Below are 18,624 nucleotides of genomic sequence, written 5' to 3' on the forward strand. Positions count from 1 at the left end.
CCCCAAAGCCAACACCTCCTTTGGCCACCTTTCCTTCCAGTTCTCTGCTGCCAATGAATAGAACGAATTGCAAAAATCGCTGAAGCTGGAGACTTATATTTCCTTACTAACTTTAAACATCAGCAATCTGAGCTGCAGCTGTACAGCCCATATGTGAATAGCCCACCCAACCTACCTACCTCATCCCCATATTATTTTTATTTACTTTTCTGCTCTTTTGCACACCAGTATTTCTACTTGCACATCATCATCTTCTCATCTGTCACTCCAGTGTTAATTTGCCAAATTGTAATTACTTCGCTACTATGGCCTATTTATTGCCTTACCTCCTCACGCCAGTTGCACACACTGTCTATAGACGCTTATTCATTCCATGTGTAACTCTGTGTTGTTGTTTGTGTCACACTGCTTTGCTTTATCTTGGTCATGTCGCAGTTGTAAATGAGAACTTGTTCCCAACTAGCTTACCTGGTTAAATAAAGCTACATGTCTTAACAAAAGACTCCACTACGCAAGTAACCATTTCAATAGAATGTCACTGCGACAACTATTGATAGACGTAGCTGGTAAATTCTCTCTGGCTATCTACTCTGATTTCAGAGCACTCTCGTCTGAGTGTGCCAGAGGCGAGCAGAATAACTGATGAATTTACAAACGCTCAACATCTGTTGAATGTGGCCAGTGTCAGTAAACGTTGGCAAAAAAAGCGTAAATTGTTGCCAGCAGCACAGTTGCAGTCACAAGCACTCTGGATAACATAAAAATAGCCTTACAAGCTCTGCTAAGGCGAGTAAAATGGTCAGTGAGCTGTTCTCTCATTTGTGTCTGGAGGTAGCTAGCAAACTAGACAATGTTAGCCAATTAGCTTGGGTGCTTGACTGTTGTTGTTAGGACAGAACGCTCTGATCAACCTTAAAGTAATTGGTGGGGCTAAAGCTTAAGAGGGTGTGAACAATGCTGAATGGGTGTAGACAAAGAGCTCTCCAGTAGGTACCAAAAATTCAAAGGCCATTTTCTCAAATGTGAGGTTACAAGTTCATCAACTTTCAAAGCAGAATTACTTTCCCATTGTTCCTCAAAGGCAGTGTATGATATACCATTGTGTAGCTCTGTATCTCTGCTTTTATCCAATGTAAAAAAACACAATTTCAAATTTTACTAGTAAGACAGAATCAAGGTGGTCGGTCACATTTGAGTGTCCCGGATTTACATTTACTATGTTACGTCTTGTCTGAGACCATACTAAACCTTATTGCACGGCTGGCATGTCATTCTCTTGTACTTTTGAGCAGAGGAGAAGACCGGAATTGAGCTCTTACAAATCAGTTGAGTTTAACCGGGCGCACACCGCGAGAATGAGAGAAATAGTTCACATACAAGCCGGACAATGTGGGAATCAGATTGGCACCAAGGCAAGTAAAGATCGTTTAAACGGAATGCCTTTATAATTTGAATAAAACAACACAATGAATGTTGGATGTGTTGTGGGTGAGGGGGACGCTTACCTTTATAAGGCAGTCAGCACACGGGTTTCATGCGTCTTAGTTTGGCTGGCGCCACATTTTCTAAAGCTTTTGTGTCAAATTATAGGCTAATTGTACTGGTGTATGTAGCCTAACAATTCAAAATTCATGCTGTAGGCCCAACTACTTTAACCCTGGAAAATGTATTTTGCCATTGCTTAATTCAAATTATGTTTAGCCTATAATAAACTTTATAACGGTCCCTAGCGTGCTGTAAGGGAGTGGCATGACATTCCAGCTGTGCGTGTCCATTTCAGCAGCTGAGCGCGCTTCAGTTGTCAAATAAAATCGACGACGCACAATGTTCAATCGTTGTTTTTTCATGGGGTGTTGATAACTTGTTGGAGATTTAATTGTAAGCATATCCTGTTTTCTTCTTCATTCTGATAACTCGGGACAGTTTTGGGAAATTATCAGCGATGAACACGGAATCGATCCGGCAGGAAACTATGTGGGTGACTCATCACTTCAAATCGACAGGATTAATGTGTATTACAACGAAGCGTCCTGTAAGTGAGTCTGTGTCTGTACTTCAATTAATAATTTTGTTTCCAAGATGTTACACTCACCTTACCTCACCATCACTCAAAAGAAATATTGGTTCTCCTCATCATTCAAAAGCAATATTGGTCCCAACGTTTAGCATTCATAGCATTCTTCATAAGAAAAGTAATGGTCTACTACAGGTCCTTACATATGGTGCTTTGCAAAATTGCCATAACCCCTTTTGCCACCCTTTATATAGCATGTCAAGCATACATTATTTCTGAAGCATCTACAGTACACACCTTATACAGTATATAGAGGCCTTATATAAAGAAGGGATGTTTTCATTCAGCCTTCAAAGTTATTGTTAGTTTTAAGGACTGGAATATCCAATGCTAATGAGAGATTGAAAAGGAATATTGTATCATGTTGTTGGCAATTCCTAAGGTCTAAAATAAGGAATGTGTTTTAGGTATAGTTCAAAGTAGGCCTACTTGACAAATCCTTGCTTGTGAAACAGACTACTGTACAATACCCTGCACAAATATATTCCCATCTGTATGGGGGTCTGTTTTTTTTTGTTGCAGCACACAAGTATGTTCCCAGATCAGTCCTTGTGGACTTGGAACCTGGGACCATGGACAGTGTCCGGTCAGGGACCTTTGGACAGCTATTCAGACCTGACAACTTTATCTTCGGTAAGTGGACATTGTAGCACATTATTTAAAGCCAACCGCTATAATGCATAATTATTCAATATTATTGGTATCTATGAGCATTTATAACATCTTGTTATATGGTATATTTTTTCTCTGTAGCAAAACTTTATACATTTTTTAATTCAAAATTACTGTTTAAGCTCGCTTGACTGGGAAATGTGTGAGGAAAACATGTGAGTATGTGAAGGCTGTTAAACTGGGATCCTCAACAGACATAATTAACCAAAGATATCATGCCAGTCCTTGTGGTAGATTGACAATCACTTGTTGTGTCTGGTAGAAACCGAAGATATGACTCTAACCTACACATATGATTGTCATAAAAAAACTAATCAACACACATCATAATCCATATGATGTCCTCATCCAGCGCTGTTTTCATTAGGGCACACAACAGAAAACATCAAAAAGAATTCTGCAATTGAAAACGAAAATTCAAGTCAAGGAAATCCCAAGTCTGATTTATGATGATACTTTATGTCACAGTTGACTTCCTTACACACTACGAGACAGATTCCTCAGGGTTACACATGGACTCTCCCACCTCACCTCACACACACACATTTGTGTACTCTCCTCAAACTAGACTGGATGATAAATGGCTCACAATTGGCTCGTGTGTTGTGGGGGGTGGATTTGGAGTTTACTGGAGGGATGGAGTGTATGACTTCACTGACAATTTTCCTCCCTTTTTGTTTTTGCTGCCCTTGCAGGGCAGACAGGAGCAGGGAACAACTGGGCCAAGGGCCACTACACTGAGGGAGCAGAGCTAGTTGACTCTGTGCTGGATGTAGTGAGGAAGGAGTGCGAGAACTGCGACTGCCTCCAGGGCTTCCAGCTAACCCACTCCCTGGGTGGGGGCACAGGCTCGGGCATGGGCACCCTGCTCATCAGCAAGATCCGCGAGGAGTACCCCGACCGCATCATGAACACGTTCAGCGTCATGCCCTCTCCCAAGGTGTCGGATACGGTGGTTGAACCGTACAATGCCACCCTCTCTGTGCACCAGCTGGTGGAGAACACGGACGAGACATACTGCATTGACAACGAGGCACTCTACGACATCTGCTTCCGTACCCTGAAACTGACCACGCCCACTTACGGAGACCTCAACCATCTGGTGTCGGCCACCATGAGCGGCGTGACCACCTCACTGCGGTTCCCCGGTCAGCTCAACGCCGACCTTCGCAAACTGGCCGTCAACATGGTGCCCTTCCCCCGCCTGCACTTCTTCATGCCTGGCTTTGCACCGCTAACCGCCCGAGGGAGCCAGCAGTACCGCACCCTGACGGTGCCGGAACTCACCCAGCAGATGTTCGATGCCCGCAACATGATGGCGGCGTGCGACCCACATCACGGCCGCTACCTCTCCGTGGCCACTGTATTCCGCGGGCCCATGTCCATGAAGGAGGTGGATGATCAGATGCTGGCCATCCAGAACAAGAACAGCAGCTACTTCGTGGAGTGGATCCCCAATAACGTCAAGGTGGCCGTGTGTGACATCGCACCCCGCGGCCTCAAGATGGCCTCCACATTCATCGGCAACAGTACAGCCATCCAGGAGCTGTTCAAGCGCGTCTCGGAGCAGTTCTCGGCCATGTTCCGCAGAAAGGCCTTTCTGCACTGGTTCACCGGGGAGGGCATGGACGAGATGGAGTTCAGTGAGGCAGAGAGCAACATGAACGACCTAGTGTCTGAGTACCAACAGTACCAGGAGGCCACGTCCAATGACGGGGAAGAGACATTTGACGATGAGGAAGAAGAGCTCAATGAGTAAGGAGAATGTGGACAGAATTTGTTTTGAAGTGTACTGTTTTGAAATTTGACTTTTTTTTTAATGTCCGGAGGTCACAGAAGCAGTTGTGGAAATAAAATGTTTTAAAGGCTTTGAAACAAATGTGTTAAGTTTTCATCTGGGGGTGCTTTGTGATATGTTGTGTATTTTCAAATCCGTATGTACTTTTCTCAATTCATGTTGGTTGTGGGCATGTTATGTTTGATGGTTGCTGCGTATTTGATTAGCACACTGGGAGGCTGATTTGCAAAGCTTCTGCTCTAGTCTCGTTCAAAGGGGATGGAAGACAAAAAAAAAGGCAAAACATGAAACTGTCTTGATTAACTTTCATTAATATCCATCTTTCTTTTGGCTTCAACTATTGTGGTTGTATACCCATTAGAATATAACATGTTCCTATTTACATCTTGGTCTCTCTCATAAAATAAGTTACAAACCTCAAGGGACTCTTCCTGGATAAATAAAGGTTATTCTATTGTATGACTATGATGATGGAAAATACAGAAAAGTGCATTGTCAATAGTTTGCTAATCATTCTCGCTCCATTTTGTTTAGACTTTATTAACTCACATTTCTATTTAGGGGATTAAGAAAGTGAACCAGCCATTGCTTTGTTCATATTCACCTCAGTCATGTACCACAACAAACAGGCCTCAATGCTCCTATGGTGGAGGCAAATCACAACAGCTGCTGAGCAAGGCATTCTCTAATTAGAACTGTGGAGCTAACAATGGGGGGGACTCCCAGTCTGCACTTACTGAACTATTTAGAGCTATTCATGGCCTCAATGAGTCTTCTGCAATACACGTACTAGCTAACTGCCCCAGTCCACTGCTAAATATTAAAGGCATTGATGTGGAAAAAAAAGATACCCAAGTAGCGTATGTGTGAAAAACTGTACATATTTAGCAACTTCAATACACTTCACAAATGTGAAAAAACAAACTGGAAGGGAATATTGCCCCCTGATTTGAAAAAGATGAAGCATGATCCGCATCTTACATTTACATTTACATTTAAGTCATTTAGCAGACGCTCTTATCCAGAGCGACTTACAAATTGGTGCATTCACCTTATGACATCCAGTGGAGCAGCCACTTTACAATAGTGCATCTAAATCTTTTAAGGGGGGATGAGAAGGATTACTTTATCCTATCCTAGGTATTCCTTAAAGAGGTGGGGTTTCAGGTGTCTCCGGAAGGTGGTGATTGACTCCGCTGTCCTGGCGTCGTAAGGGAGTTTGTTCCACCATTGGGGGGCCAGAGCAGCGAACAGTTTTGACTGGGCTGAGCGGGAACTGTACTTCCTCAGTGGTAGGGAGGCGAGCAGGCCAGAGGTGGATGAACGCAGTGCCCTTGTTTGGGTGTAGGGCCTGATCAGAGCCTGGAGGTACTGAGGTGCCGTTCCCCTCACAGCTCCGTAGGCAAGCACCATGGTCTTGTAGCGGATGCGAGCTTCAACTGGAAGCCAGTGGAGAGAGCGGAGGAGCGGGGTGACGTGAGAGAACTTGGGAAGGTTGAACACCAGACGGGCTGCGGCGTTCTGGATGAGTTGTAGGGGTTTAATGGCACAGGCAGGGAGCCCAGCCAACAGCGAGTTGCAGTAATCCAGACGGGAGATGACAAGTGCCTGGATTAGGACCTGCGCCGCTTCCTGTGTGAGGCAGGGTCGTACTCTGCGGATGTTGTAGAGCATGAACCTACAGGAACGGGCCACCGCCTTGATGTTAGTTGAGAACGACAGGGTGTTGTCCAGGATCACGCCAAGGTTCTTAGCGCTCTGGGAGGAGGACACAGTGGAGTTGTCAACCGTGATGGCGAGATCATGGAACGGGCAGTCCTTCCCCGGGAGGAAGAGCAGCTCCGTCTTGCCGAGGTTCAGCTTGAGGTGGTGATCCGTCATCCACACTGATATGTCTGCCAGACATGCAGAGATGCGATTCGCCACCTGGTCATCAGAAGGGGGAAAGGAGAAGATTAATTGTGTGTCGTCTGCATAGCAATGATAGGAGAGACCATGTGAGGTTATGACAGAGCCAAGTGACTTGGTGTATAGCGAGAATAGGAGAGGGCCTAGAACAGAGCCCTGGGGGACACCAGTGGTGAGAGCACGTGGTGAGGAGACGGATTCTCGCCACGCCACCTGGTAGGAGCGACCTGTCAGGTAGGACGCAATCCAAGCGTGGGCCGCGCCGGAGATGCCCAACTCGGAGAGGGTGGAGAGGAGGATCTGATGGTTCACAGTATCGAAGGCAGCCGATAGGTCTAGAAGGATGAGAGCAGAGGAGAGAGAGTTAGCTTTAGCAGTGCGGAGCGCCTCCGTGATACAGAGAAGAGCAGTCTCAGTTGAATGACTAGTCTTGAAACCTGACTGATTTGGATCAAGAAGGTCATTCTGAGAGAGATAGCGGGAGAGCTGGCCAAGGACGGCACTTCAAGGGTTTTGGAGAGAAAAGAAAGAAGGGATACTGGTCTGTAGTTGTTGACATCGGAGGGATCGAGTGTAGGTTTTTTCAGAAGGGGTGCAACTCTCGCTCTCTTGAAGACGGAAGGGACGTAGCCAGCGGTCAGGGATGAGTTGATGAGCGAGGTGAGGTAAGGGAGAAGGTCTCCGGAAATGGTCTGGAGAAGAGAGGAGGGGATAGGGTCAAGCGGGCAGGTTGTTGGGCGGCCGGCCGTCACAAGACGCGAGATTTCATCTGGAGAGAGAGGGGAGAAAGAGGTCAGAGCACAGGGTAGGGCAGTGTGAGCAGAACCAGCGGTGTCGTTTGACCTTCTTTTCAAAATGGTTGACGAAGTCATCTGCAGAGAGGGAGGAGGGGGGGATTCAGGAGGGAGGAGAAGGTGGCAAAGAGCTTCCTAGGGTTAGAGGCAGATGCTTGGAATTTAGAGTGGTAGAAAGTGGCTTTAGCAGCAGCGACAGAAGAGGAAAATGTAGAGAGGAGGGAGTGAAAGGATGCCAGGTCCGCAGGGAGGCGAGTTTTCCTCCATTTCCGCTCGGCTGCCCGGAGCCCTGTTCTGTGAGCTCGCAATGAGTCGTCGAGCCACGGAGCGGGAGGGGAGGACCGAGCCGGCCTGGAGGATAGGGGACATAGAGAGTCAACGGATGCAGAAAGGGAGGAGAGGAGGGTTGAGGAGGCAGAATCAGGAGATAGGTTGGAGAAGGTTTGAGCAGAGGGAAGAGATGATAGGATGGAAGAGGAGAGAGTAGCGGGGGAGAGAGAGCGAAGGTTGGGACGGCGCGATACCATCCGAGTAGGGGCAGTGTGGGAAGTGTTGGATGAGAGCGAGAGGGAAAAGGATACAAGGTAGTGGTCGGAGACTTGGAGGGGAGTTGCAATGAGGTTAGTGGAAGAACAGCATCTAGTAAAGATGAGGTCGAGCGTATTGCCTGCCTTGTGAGTAGGGGGGAAGGTGAGAGGGAGAGGTCAAAAGAGGAGAGGAGTGGAAAGAAGGAGGCAGAGAGGAATGAGTCAAAGGTAGACGTGGGGAGGTTAAAGTCGCCCAGAACTGTGAGAGGTGAGCCGTCCTCAGGAAAGGAGCTTATCAAGGCATCAAGCTCATTGATGAACTCTCCGAGGGAACCTGGAGGGCGATAAATGATAAGGATGTTAAGCTTGAAAGGGCTGGTAACTGTGACAGCATGGAATTCAAAGGAGGCGATAGACAGATGGGTAAGGGGAGAAAGAGAGAATGACCACTTGGGAGAGATGAGGATCCCGGTGCCACCACCCCGCTGACCAGAAGCTCTCGGGGTGTGCGAGAACACGAGGGCGGACGAAGAGAGAGCAGTAGGAGTAGCAGTGTTATCTGTGGTGATCCATGTTTCCGTCAGTGCCAAGAAGTCGAGGGACTGGAGGGAGGCATAGGCTGAGATGAACTCTGCCTTGTTGGCCGCAGATCGGCAGTTCCAGAGGCTACCGGAGACCTGGAACTCCACGTGGGTCGTGCGCGCTGGGACCACCAGATTAGGGTGGCCGCGGCCACGCGGTGTGGAGCGTTTGTATGGTCTGTGCAGAGAGGAGACAACAGGGATAGACAGACACATAGTTGACAGGCTACAGAAGAGGCTGGAATGACAAGTGGACTACACGTCTCGAATGTTCAGAAAGTTGAGCTTACGTAGCAAGAATCTTATTGACTAAAATGATTAAAAATGATACAGTACTGCTGAAGTAGGCTAGCTGGCAGTGGCTGCGTTGTTGACTTTGTAGGCTAGCTGGCAGTGGCTGCGTTGTTGATTCGGGGGCTAGCTGGCTAGCTAGCAGTGTTGATTACGTTACGTTGCGTTAAAAGAACGACAATAGCTGGCTAGGTAACCTAGAAAATCGCTCTAGACTACACAATTATCTTTGATACAGAGACGGCTATGTAGCTAGCTATGTAGCTAGCTACGATCAAACAAATCAAACCGTTGTACTGTAATGAAATGAAATGAAAATGTGATACTACCTGTGGAGCGAGGCGGAATGCGACCGGGTTGTTGAGTTCTAATCGGTAGACGTTGGCTAGCTGTTGGCTAGCTAGCAGTGTCTCCTACGTTAAGGACGACAAATAGCTGGCTGCGTTGTTGATTCAGGGGCTAGCTGGCTAGCTAGCTAGCAGTGTTGATTACGTTACGCTGCGTTAAAAGAACGACAATAGCTGGCTAGGTAACCTAGAAAATCGCTCTAGACTACACAATTATCTACACAATTATCTTTGATACAGAGACGGCTATGTAGCTAGCTATGTAGACGGTGGGCGTTAGCTAGCTGGCTAGCTGCTGGGCAGATACGTTAGGACGACGAAATACGATAATTACGCAATTATCTTTGATACAAAGACGGCTATGTAGCTAGCTAAGAAGAAATTGCTAAGATTAGGCAAATCAAACCGTTGTACTATAATGAAATGTAATGAAATGTAATGAAAAGTTATACTACCTGCAGACCGAAGTGCAGACCGAAGTGCGGATGCGACTGCTCGCTCCAACCCGGAAGCTGAACCTTACAACCATCTGATTGTAAAGGCTCTTTCACTATACCAGCCCACCGTTTGCCCCTACCAATTTGGAGCTCTGTATGGTGGAAGCTTAAACCTATCTAGATCCTTCAGATCTGCGAACATCTAAGTGATAAGGTCAGGGAAGGGGTAGGAAGTGAATTGGTACTGGCTGTGTGTTAAATTGACGTAGTGGTTGGAAGGGCTCGGCGTGGTATTCACAGCTGGTGTCACAGACGGTCTTAGCCTGGCCAGTCAGCTGGGAAGTCAGCTGCAGAAATGGTTAAGTGTGTCTGAGTCATGCCACTCAAATTACCATGGCACAGACCCCGAGAACAACTCCAGTGTGGGTGGGTGGGTGGGAACACGCACTGTATGTATACATTATTATTACATTATTAAGAGCCAGCTGTTTATCACCCATTGATATTGATGCATGCTAACTGTGTCCTGTATCCAACAGCGAATGGAACATTGAAGAACAACAGCTTAAAGCCCCCATCTTTGAAGGCAATGTTATCTCACTGAGCTAAAGCCAAGGCATTACCCCTGGGAGCACATCCAGCAATGATATTGGCAATAGTTAATAGTGATTGTTTAAGTGTTAGCAGATACTGTAAGTGTTTTTCCTGGTAAAAGATTTACTTCCTCAGAAAGTGACAGCATGGATCCTTGATAGCAAAACTAATATATGAAAAAAATAAAGACAATTTAACTCTTTAAAAAGCTGTTCTTGCATGAGAACCAGAACCAGACATGCTGGATTGCAGTATGTCACATCCAACAACGAGCCAATTATTTTTGCTTTAGCAAGTAAGCATAACATTGCAACTACGGCAGAGGACTTCAGTCTGAATAGTTTGTGAATCAAAAATGAATAAACGTTTCCCTACAATTGGAAAAAAACTGTGTGACTTTGAGGAAAAAAATAACCACAAGAGACAGCACATGCAGCTGTTGAAGAACACATGAAACACTCCCATGTCGCTCTACAGTCTTACAGAACCCCACTGCCTATTTAAGGAGGACTGTGCACTGGCTCTCAGACTGGGTTATGAAATATTGCCAAACAAGGGGACGAGTGACTTAGTGTACTTAATGGAGATGAATGGAAGGTGCACATTGGTACTGCATTAGGGAGATATGTGCATGGTGCTCTCTTGTGGTTAAATAGTGAACAAATAACTTAAGGATACTGTAAAAAAAAATATATACATACTTGTTTATAACCCCCCCACTTTCACCTCACAAACCTTAAAAGTGGTTACAAGGGTCACACCATAGAGATAGTTAGAAGGCACAACATCATATCTGTCCCATTATGCCGTCTGTAAGAGCATGGGCAACGCAATTGAGGCAATCTCCATTTAAAAGTAGTCCATTTTAGTCAACTACTTTTATGAGATGATAAACAAACAGAAAGGATGCTTAGACCTATTGCCATCTGGAGTGTGTTGTTTGAACCAGTATGAAGCCAGGGTTGACGATTTACTGACACCTGCAGTTATGGAATATTTACTCATATAATTCATTGGCTGATCCCTCCTGATGACCTAGATGGAATTATGTGGTCCATCCTTAACCCATAGGAAGTCCAACCAAGTTGACTATATGAAAATAGTGAAATTCTTCAATAGTGCTGCCCAACGCTATACTGAACAAAAATATAAACGCAACATGTAAGGTCCCATGTTTCATGAGCTGAAATAAAAGATCCCGCAAATCTTCCATATGCAGTAAAAGCTTATTTCTTTCAAAGTCTGTGCATCCCCGTCAGTGAGCATTTCTCCTTTGCCAAGATAATCCATCCACCTGACAGGTGTGGCATATCAAGAAGCTGATTAAACAGCATGATAATTACACAGGTGCCCCTTGTGCAGGGGACAAAAAGGGCAACTCTAAAATGTGCAGTTTTGTCTCAAGTTTTGAGGGAGTGAGCAATTGGCATGCTGACTGCAAGAATGTCCATCAGAGCTGTTGCCAGAGTATTTAATGTTAATTTCTCTACCATAAGCCGCCTCCCAGCGTCATTTTAGAGACTTTGACATTACGTCCATCCGGCCTCACAACGGTAACCACGCCAGCCCAGGATCTCCAAATCCTGCTTCTTCACCTGCGTGATCGTCTGAGACCAGCAACCAGGATAGCTGATAAACTGGGGGTTTGCCCAACCTGCACAAATTGTCAGAAACCGTCTCGGGGAAGCTCATCTGCATGCTCGTTGTTCTCACCCGCGTTTTGACATGACTGCAGTTCGGCGTCGTAACTGACTTCAATGGGCAAATGTTACTGGCAAGCTGGAGAAGTGTGGTCTTCATGGATGAATCCCAGTTTCAACTGCACCGAGCAGATGGCAGATAGCATGTATGGCGTTGGGTGGGCAAGCGGTTTGCTGATGTCAACATTGTGAACAGAGTGCCCCATAGTGGCAATGGGGTTATTTTATGGGCAGGCATAAGCTACAGACAACGAACACATTTGCATTTTATCGATGGCAATTTAAATGTACAGCGATACCGTGACGAGATCCTGAGGCCCATTGTCATGCCATTAATCTGCCGCCATCAACTCATGTTTCAGCATGATAACGCACGGCCACATGTCGCAAGGATCTGCACACAATTCCTGGAAGCTGAAAATGTCCCAGTTTCTTCATGGCCTGCATACTCACCAGACATGTCACCACATATTGAGCCTCTTTGGGATGTTCTTGATCGACGTGTACGAGAGTGGGATCCAGTTCCCGCCAATATCCAGCAACTTCACACAGCCATTGAAGAGGATGGGACAACATTCCACAGGCCACAATCAACAGCCTGAAATTCTTGCATGTAAGCATGTAGATTTTTGTTCAGTGTACAACAGGTTTTTGAACACTATTGCCTGTATCATTCTCTATGGGTCAGAAACACAACCCAAATGCCAGGTCATGAGTAGGAAGTGGATATGCTTTTTTGAGCCAATTCTGTGTCTGTGTGTGTATGTGTCTGTGCTTCTAATGTATATGGAGCTGTGCAGTCCTGGGCAGAGGAAGATTACAACAATTGACGTAATCTCTGAAGCCCAGAACTAGAATCTAGCGTAATTGCATCAGATGCTCGATTAGGTTCTGGGAGATATATGAGAAAATTAGAAAATATACTAATACGACTAACGAAGACTCCACACGCTAAACAGAAAGGTTCCTCTGCTCAGACATGGCAGATAGCTATAACATATAACCAGCTGATACTGAAAGTATTCAAACCTAATCAAATTGATTTATATAGCCCTTCTTACATCAGCTGATATATCAACGTGCTGTACAGAAACCCAGCCTAAAACCCCAAACAACAAGCAATGCAGGTGTAGAAGCACGGTGGCTAGGAAAAACTCACTAGAAAGGCCAAAACTTACGAAGAAACCTAGAGAGGAACCAGGCTATGAGGGGTGGCCAGTCCTCTTCTGGCTGCGCCGGGTGGAGATTATAACAGAACATGGCCAAGATGTTCAAATGTTCATAAATGACCAGCATGGTCAAGTAATAATAATCACAGTAGTTGTCGAGGGTGCAACAAGTCAGCACCTCAGGAGTAAATGTCAGTTGGCTTTTCATAGCCTATCATTCAGAGTAGCTCTACCACTCCTGCTGTCTCTAGAGAGTTGAAAACAGTAGGTCTGGGGACAGGTAGCACATCCGGTGAACAGGTCAGGGTTCCATAGCCGCAGGCAGAACAGTTGAAACTGGAGCAGCAGCACGGCCAGGTGGACTGGGGACAGCCAGGTAGTCCTGAGGCATGATCCTAGGGCTCAGGTCCTCCGAGAGAGAGAAAGAGAGAATTAGAGAGAGCATACTTAAATTCACACAGGACACCGGATAAGACAGGAGAAATACTCCAGATATAACAGACTGACCCTAGCCCCCCGACACATAAACTACTGCAGCAAAAATATTGGAGGCTGAGACAGGAGGGGTCAGGAGACACTGTGGTCCCATCTGATGATACCCCTGGACAGGGCCAAACAGGCAGGATATAACCCCACCCACTTTGCCAAAGCACAGCCCCCACACCACTAGAGGGATATCTTCATCCACCAACTTACCATCCTGAGACAAGGCCAAGTAGGGCACACAAAGATCTCTGCCACGGCACAACCCAAGGGGAGGCGCCAACCCAGACAGGAAGATCACGTCAGTGACTCAACCCACTCAAGTGACGCACCTCTCCTAGGGATGTCATGGAAGAGCACCAGTAAGCCAGTGACTCAGCCCCTGTAATAGGGTTAGAGGCAGAGAATCCCAGTGGAGAGCGAGGAACAGGCCAGGCAGAGACAGCAAGGGTGGTTCGTTGCTCCAGAGCCTTTCCGTTCACCTTCACACTCCTGGGCCAGACTACACTCAATCATATGACCTACTGAAGAGATGAGTCTTCAGTAAAGACTTAAAAGTTGAGACCGAGTCTGCGTCTCTCACATGGGTAGACAGACCATTCCATAAAAATGGAGCTCTATAGGAGAAAGCACTGCCTGCAGCTGTTTGCTTAGAAATTCTAGGGACAATTAGGAGGCCTGCGTCTTTTGACCGTAGCGAACGTGTAGGTATGTACGGCAGGACCAAATCAGAAAGATAGGTAGGATCAAGCCCATGTAATGTAGGTTAGCAGTAAAACCTTGAAATCAGCACTTGCCTCAACAGGAAGCCAGTGTAGGGAGGCTAGCACTGGCGTAATATGATCAAATTTTGGGGTTCTAGTCAGGATTCTAGCAGCCGTATTTAGCACTAACTGAAGATTATTTAGTGCTTTATTCAGGTAGCCAGAAAGTAGAGCATTGCAGTAGTCTAATTTAGAAGTAACAAAAGCATGGATTAATTTTTCTTCATAATTTTTGGACAGAAAGTTTCTGATTTTTGCTATGTTTGTTAGATGGAAAAAAGCTGTCCTTGAAACAGTCTTGATATGTTCGTCAAAAGAGAGATCAGGGTCCAGAGTAACGCCGAGGTCCTTCACAGGACGACTGTACAACCATCAAGATTAATTGTCAGATTCAACAGAAGATCTCTTTGTTTCCTGGGACCTAGAACAAGCATCTCTGTTTTGTCCCGAGTTTAAAAGTAGAAAGTTTGCAGCCATCCACTTCCTTATGTCTGAAACACAGGCTTCTAGCGAGGGCAATTTTGGGGCTTCACTATGTTTCATTGAAATGTACAGCTGTGTCATCTGCATAGCAGTGAAAGTTAACATTATGTTTTCGAATGACATCCCCAAGAGGTAAAATATATAGTGAAAACAATAGTGGTCCTACAACGGAACCTTGAGGAACACCAACATTTACAGTTGATTTGTCAGAGGACAAACTATTCACAGAGACAAACTGATATCTTTCCGATAGATAAGCTCTAAACCAGGCCAGAACTTGTCCATGTAGACCAATGTGGGTTTCCAATCTCTCCAAAAGAATGTGGTGATCAATGGTATCAAAAGCAGCACTAAGGTCTAAAAGCACGAGGACAGATGCAGAGCCTCGGTCTGACGCCATTAAAAGGTCATTTACCACCTTCACAAGTGCAGTCTCAGTGCTATGATGGGGTCTAAAACCAGACTGAAGCATTTCGTATACATTGTTTGTCTTCAGGAAGGCAGTGAGTTGATGTGCAACAGCTTTTTCTCAAATTTTTGAGAGGAATGGAAGATTTGATATAGGCCGATAGTTTTTTATATTTTCCGGGTCAAGGTTTGCCTTTTTAAAGAGAGGCTTTATTACTGCCACTTTTAGTGAGTTTGGTACACATCCGGTGGATAGAGAGCCGTTTATTATGTTCAACATAGGAGGGCCAAGCACAGGAATCAGCTCTTTCAGTAGTTTAGTTGGAATATAGTCCAGTATGCAGCTTGAAGGTTAAGAGGAATGATTATTTTCATCATTGTGTCAAGAGATATAGTACTAAAACACCTTGAGTGTCTCCCTTGATCCTAGGTCCTGGCAGAGTTGTGCAGACTCAGGACAACTGAGCATTGGAGGAATACGCAGATTTAAAGTGGAGTCCGTAATTTGCATTCTAATGATTATGATCTTTTCGTCAAAGAAGTTCATGAATGTATTACTGCTGAAGTGAAAGCCATCCTCTCTTGGGGAGTGTTGCTTTTTAGTTAGCTTTGCGACAGTATCAAAAATAAATTTTGGATTGTTCTTATTTTCCTCAATTACATTGGAAAAAATAGGATAATCGAGCAGCAGTGAGGGCTATTCGATACTGCACGGGACTGTCTTTCCAAGCTAGTCAGAAGACTTCCAGTTTGGTGTGGTGCCATTTCCGTTCCAATTTTGTGGAAGCTTGCTTCAGAGCTCGGGTATTTCCTGTATACCAGGGAGCAAGTTTCTTATGACAAATGTTTTTCGTTTTTAGGGGTGCAACTGCATCTAGGGTATTGCGCAAGGTTCAAATGAGTTCCTCAGTTAGGTGGTTAACTGATTTTTGTCCTCTGACGTCCTTGGGTAGGCAGAGGGAGTCTGGAAGGGCATCAAGGAATCTTTGCGTTTTTGATGCTCCTTGGTTGGGGTCTGAGCAGATTATTTGTTGAGATTGCAAACGTAATAAAACGGTGGTCCGATAGTCCAGGATTATAGGATAAACATTAAGATCCACAACATTTATTCCATGGGACAAAACTAGGTCCAGAGTATGACTGTGGCAGTGAGTAGGTCCAGAGACATGTTGTTCAAAATCCACTGAGTCGATGATGGCTGCGAAAGCCTTTTGGAGTGGGTCTGTGGACTTTTCCATGTGAATATTAAAGTCACCAAAAATGTGAATATTATCTGCTATGACTACAAGGTCCGATAGGAATTCAGGGAACTCAGTGAGGAATGCTATATATGGCCAAGGAGGCCTGTAAACTGTAGCTATAAAAAGTGATTGAGTAGGCTGCATAGATTTCATGACTAGAATCTCAAAAGATGAAAACGTCTGGGGTTTTTTTGTCATTTGAAATTTGCTATCGTAAATGTTAGCAACACCTCCGCCTTTGCGGGATGCACGGGGTATATGGTCACTCGTGTAACCAGGAGGTGAGGCCTCATTTAGCACAGTAAATTCATCAGGCTTAAGCCATGTTTCAGTTAGGCCAATCACATCAAGATTATGATCAGTGATTAGTTCATTGACTATAACTGCCTTTGGAGTGAGGGATCTAACATTAAGTAGCTCTATTTTGAGATGTGAGGTATCACGATCTCTTTCAATAATGGCAGGAATGGAGGAGGTCTTTATTCTAGTGAGATTGCTAAGGCGAACAACGCCATGTTTAGTTTTGCCCATCCTAGGTCGAGGCACAGACACAGTCTCAAAGGGGATAGCTGAGCTGACTACACTGACAGGCTAACAGCCTGCTGCCTGGCCTGCACCTTATTTCATTGTTGAGCTAGGGGAGTTAGAGCCCTGTCTATGTTTGTAGATAAGATGAGAGCACCCCTCCAGCTAGGATGGAGTCCGTCACTCCTCAACAGGCCAGGCTTGGTCCTGTTTGTGGGTGAGTCCCAGAAAGAAGGCCAATTATCTACAAATTCTATCTTTTGGGAGGGGCAGAAAACAGTTTTCAACCAGCGATTGAGTTGTGAGACTGCTGTAGAGCTCATCACTCCCCCTAACTGGGAGGGGGCCAGAGACAATTACTCGATGCCGACACATCTTTCTAGCCGATTTACACGCTGAAGCTATGTTGCGCTTGGTGACCTCTGGCTGTTTCATCCTAACATCGTTGGTGCCACCGTGGATAACAGCAAGCTTTAGCCAGCACCATCTTCAGATTATCCTTAACGTCGGTAGCCCTGCCCCCTGGTAAACAGTGTATGATCGCTGGATGATTTGTTTTAAGTCTAATTCAGTGGGTAATGGAGTCGCCAATGACTAGGGTTTTCAATTTGTCAGAGCTAATGGTGGGAAGCTTCGGCTGAATGAGCAACACCGGTAGAGCATTCCTACAGCATTTCCCTCCAGAAGCCATGAGAAAGTTGTCCGGCTGCGGGGACCTTGCGAGGGGATTTATACTAATGTTACTATCTGTACTTACTGGTGGCACAGACGCTGTTTCATCCTTCCCTACACTGAAATTACCCTTGCCCAACGCTTGCGTCTGAAGCTGGCCTTGCAGAACAGCTATCCTCGCCGTAAGGCGATCGTTCTCCTGTATATTATGAGTACAGCGACTGCAGTTAAAAGGCATCATGTTAATGTTACTACTTAGCTTCAGCTGGTGGAGGTCCTGACGAACCATGTCCAGATAAAACGTCCGGAGTGAAAAAGTTGAATGAAAAAAAGTTGAGTGAGGGAAAAACTAAAAATATAAATGGTAATTAAAAAGTAAAAACCGTAAAGTTGTCAGGTGGCAAAGTAAGGTTGGCAACAAAACGCACATCAGCACGTAAACAAGTCTGCAAGTTGTAACCGTAAATGTTCCATTCCATTCACAATGTCCTTTGAATGTTGCCTTTGTGTCAAGGTTTAAACAAACCACTGTGAATCTCAACGGACTGTGACCGACCGCAGGAAAGACGCTCTTTCAAGGCCTACTCAGAATGCTCATCCATCAGGGAGAGGAAATTCAACGGTGGGAAGGCTTAACATCAACAGACCCCTTGACTTTTTCCACATTTTGTTACGTAACAGCCTTATTCTAAAAGGAATTTTAAAAAACATTCTCTGCAATCTACACACAATACCCCATAATGACAAAGTGAAAACAGGATTTTAGATTTTTTTGCAAATGTATAAAAACAGAAATAGCTTATCTGCATAAATATTCAGACCCTTTGCTATGAGACTCGAAATTGAGCTCAGGTGCATCCTGTTTCCATTGATCATCCTTGACATGTTTCTACAACTTCATTGGTGTCCGCCCACCTGTGGTAAATTCAATTGATTGGACATGATTTGAAAAGGCACAGATCTGTCTGCACAGGATCAGTACATCCGAACATCACACCTGCGGGACAGGTACAGGATGTGCATGTCAGAGCAAAAACAGAGCCATGAGGACAAAGAATTGTGTGTAGAGCTCCAAAACAGGATTGTGTCGGGCTGCCAGCTCTAGGAAGAGCCTTGGGGGTTCCAAACTTCTTCTGTTTAAGAATGATGGAGGCCA

At 45.4% G+C, this 18,624-nt stretch overlaps 1 protein-coding gene across 2 annotated transcripts; it reads left to right on the forward strand.

Annotated features, from left to right (window-relative positions):
• The first annotated feature begins 1,190 nt into the window (after nucleotides 1-1,190).
• Nucleotides 1,191-4,960, forward strand: LOC115105125 (tubulin beta-5 chain-like). Of its 2 annotated transcripts, none has more exons than XM_029626767.2 (4): nucleotides 1,191-1,412; nucleotides 1,924-2,032; nucleotides 2,597-2,707; nucleotides 3,442-4,960. In XM_029626767.2, exons 1-4 carry the CDS (start codon nucleotides 1,266-1,268, stop codon nucleotides 4,503-4,505), a joined length of 1,431 nt encoding a protein of 476 aa, XP_029482627.2. In that variant the 5' UTR covers nucleotides 1,191-1,265; the 3' UTR covers nucleotides 4,506-4,960. The 2 variants fall into 2 exon arrangements, with proteins under 2 accessions (XP_029482627.2, XP_029482628.2); XM_029626768.2 differs by having other exon boundaries at nucleotides 1,329-1,412; nucleotides 1,924-2,036.
• The last annotated feature ends 13,664 nt before the right edge of the window (nucleotides 4,961-18,624 follow it).

This window comes from Oncorhynchus nerka, linkage group LG22 (genome assembly GCF_034236695.1).
Source record: "Oncorhynchus nerka isolate Pitt River linkage group LG22, Oner_Uvic_2.0, whole genome shotgun sequence".
NCBI lineage: Eukaryota > Metazoa > Chordata > Actinopteri > Salmoniformes > Salmonidae > Oncorhynchus > Oncorhynchus nerka.

Bases quoted from the DNA above. Each gene is read 5' to 3' on its own strand.
- LOC115105125 (XM_029626767.2), top strand. From the start codon at position 1,266: ATGTCATTCTCTTGTACTTTTGAGCAGAGGAGAAGACCGGAATTGAGC. The intron at 2,033-2,596 runs GTAAGTGAGTCT...TTTTTGTTGCAG, and splicing joins GTATTACAACGAAGCGTCCT to CACACAAGTATGTTCCCAGA. The intron at 2,708-3,441 runs GTAAGTGGACAT...CTGCCCTTGCAG, and splicing joins ACCTGACAACTTTATCTTCG to GGCAGACAGGAGCAGGGAAC.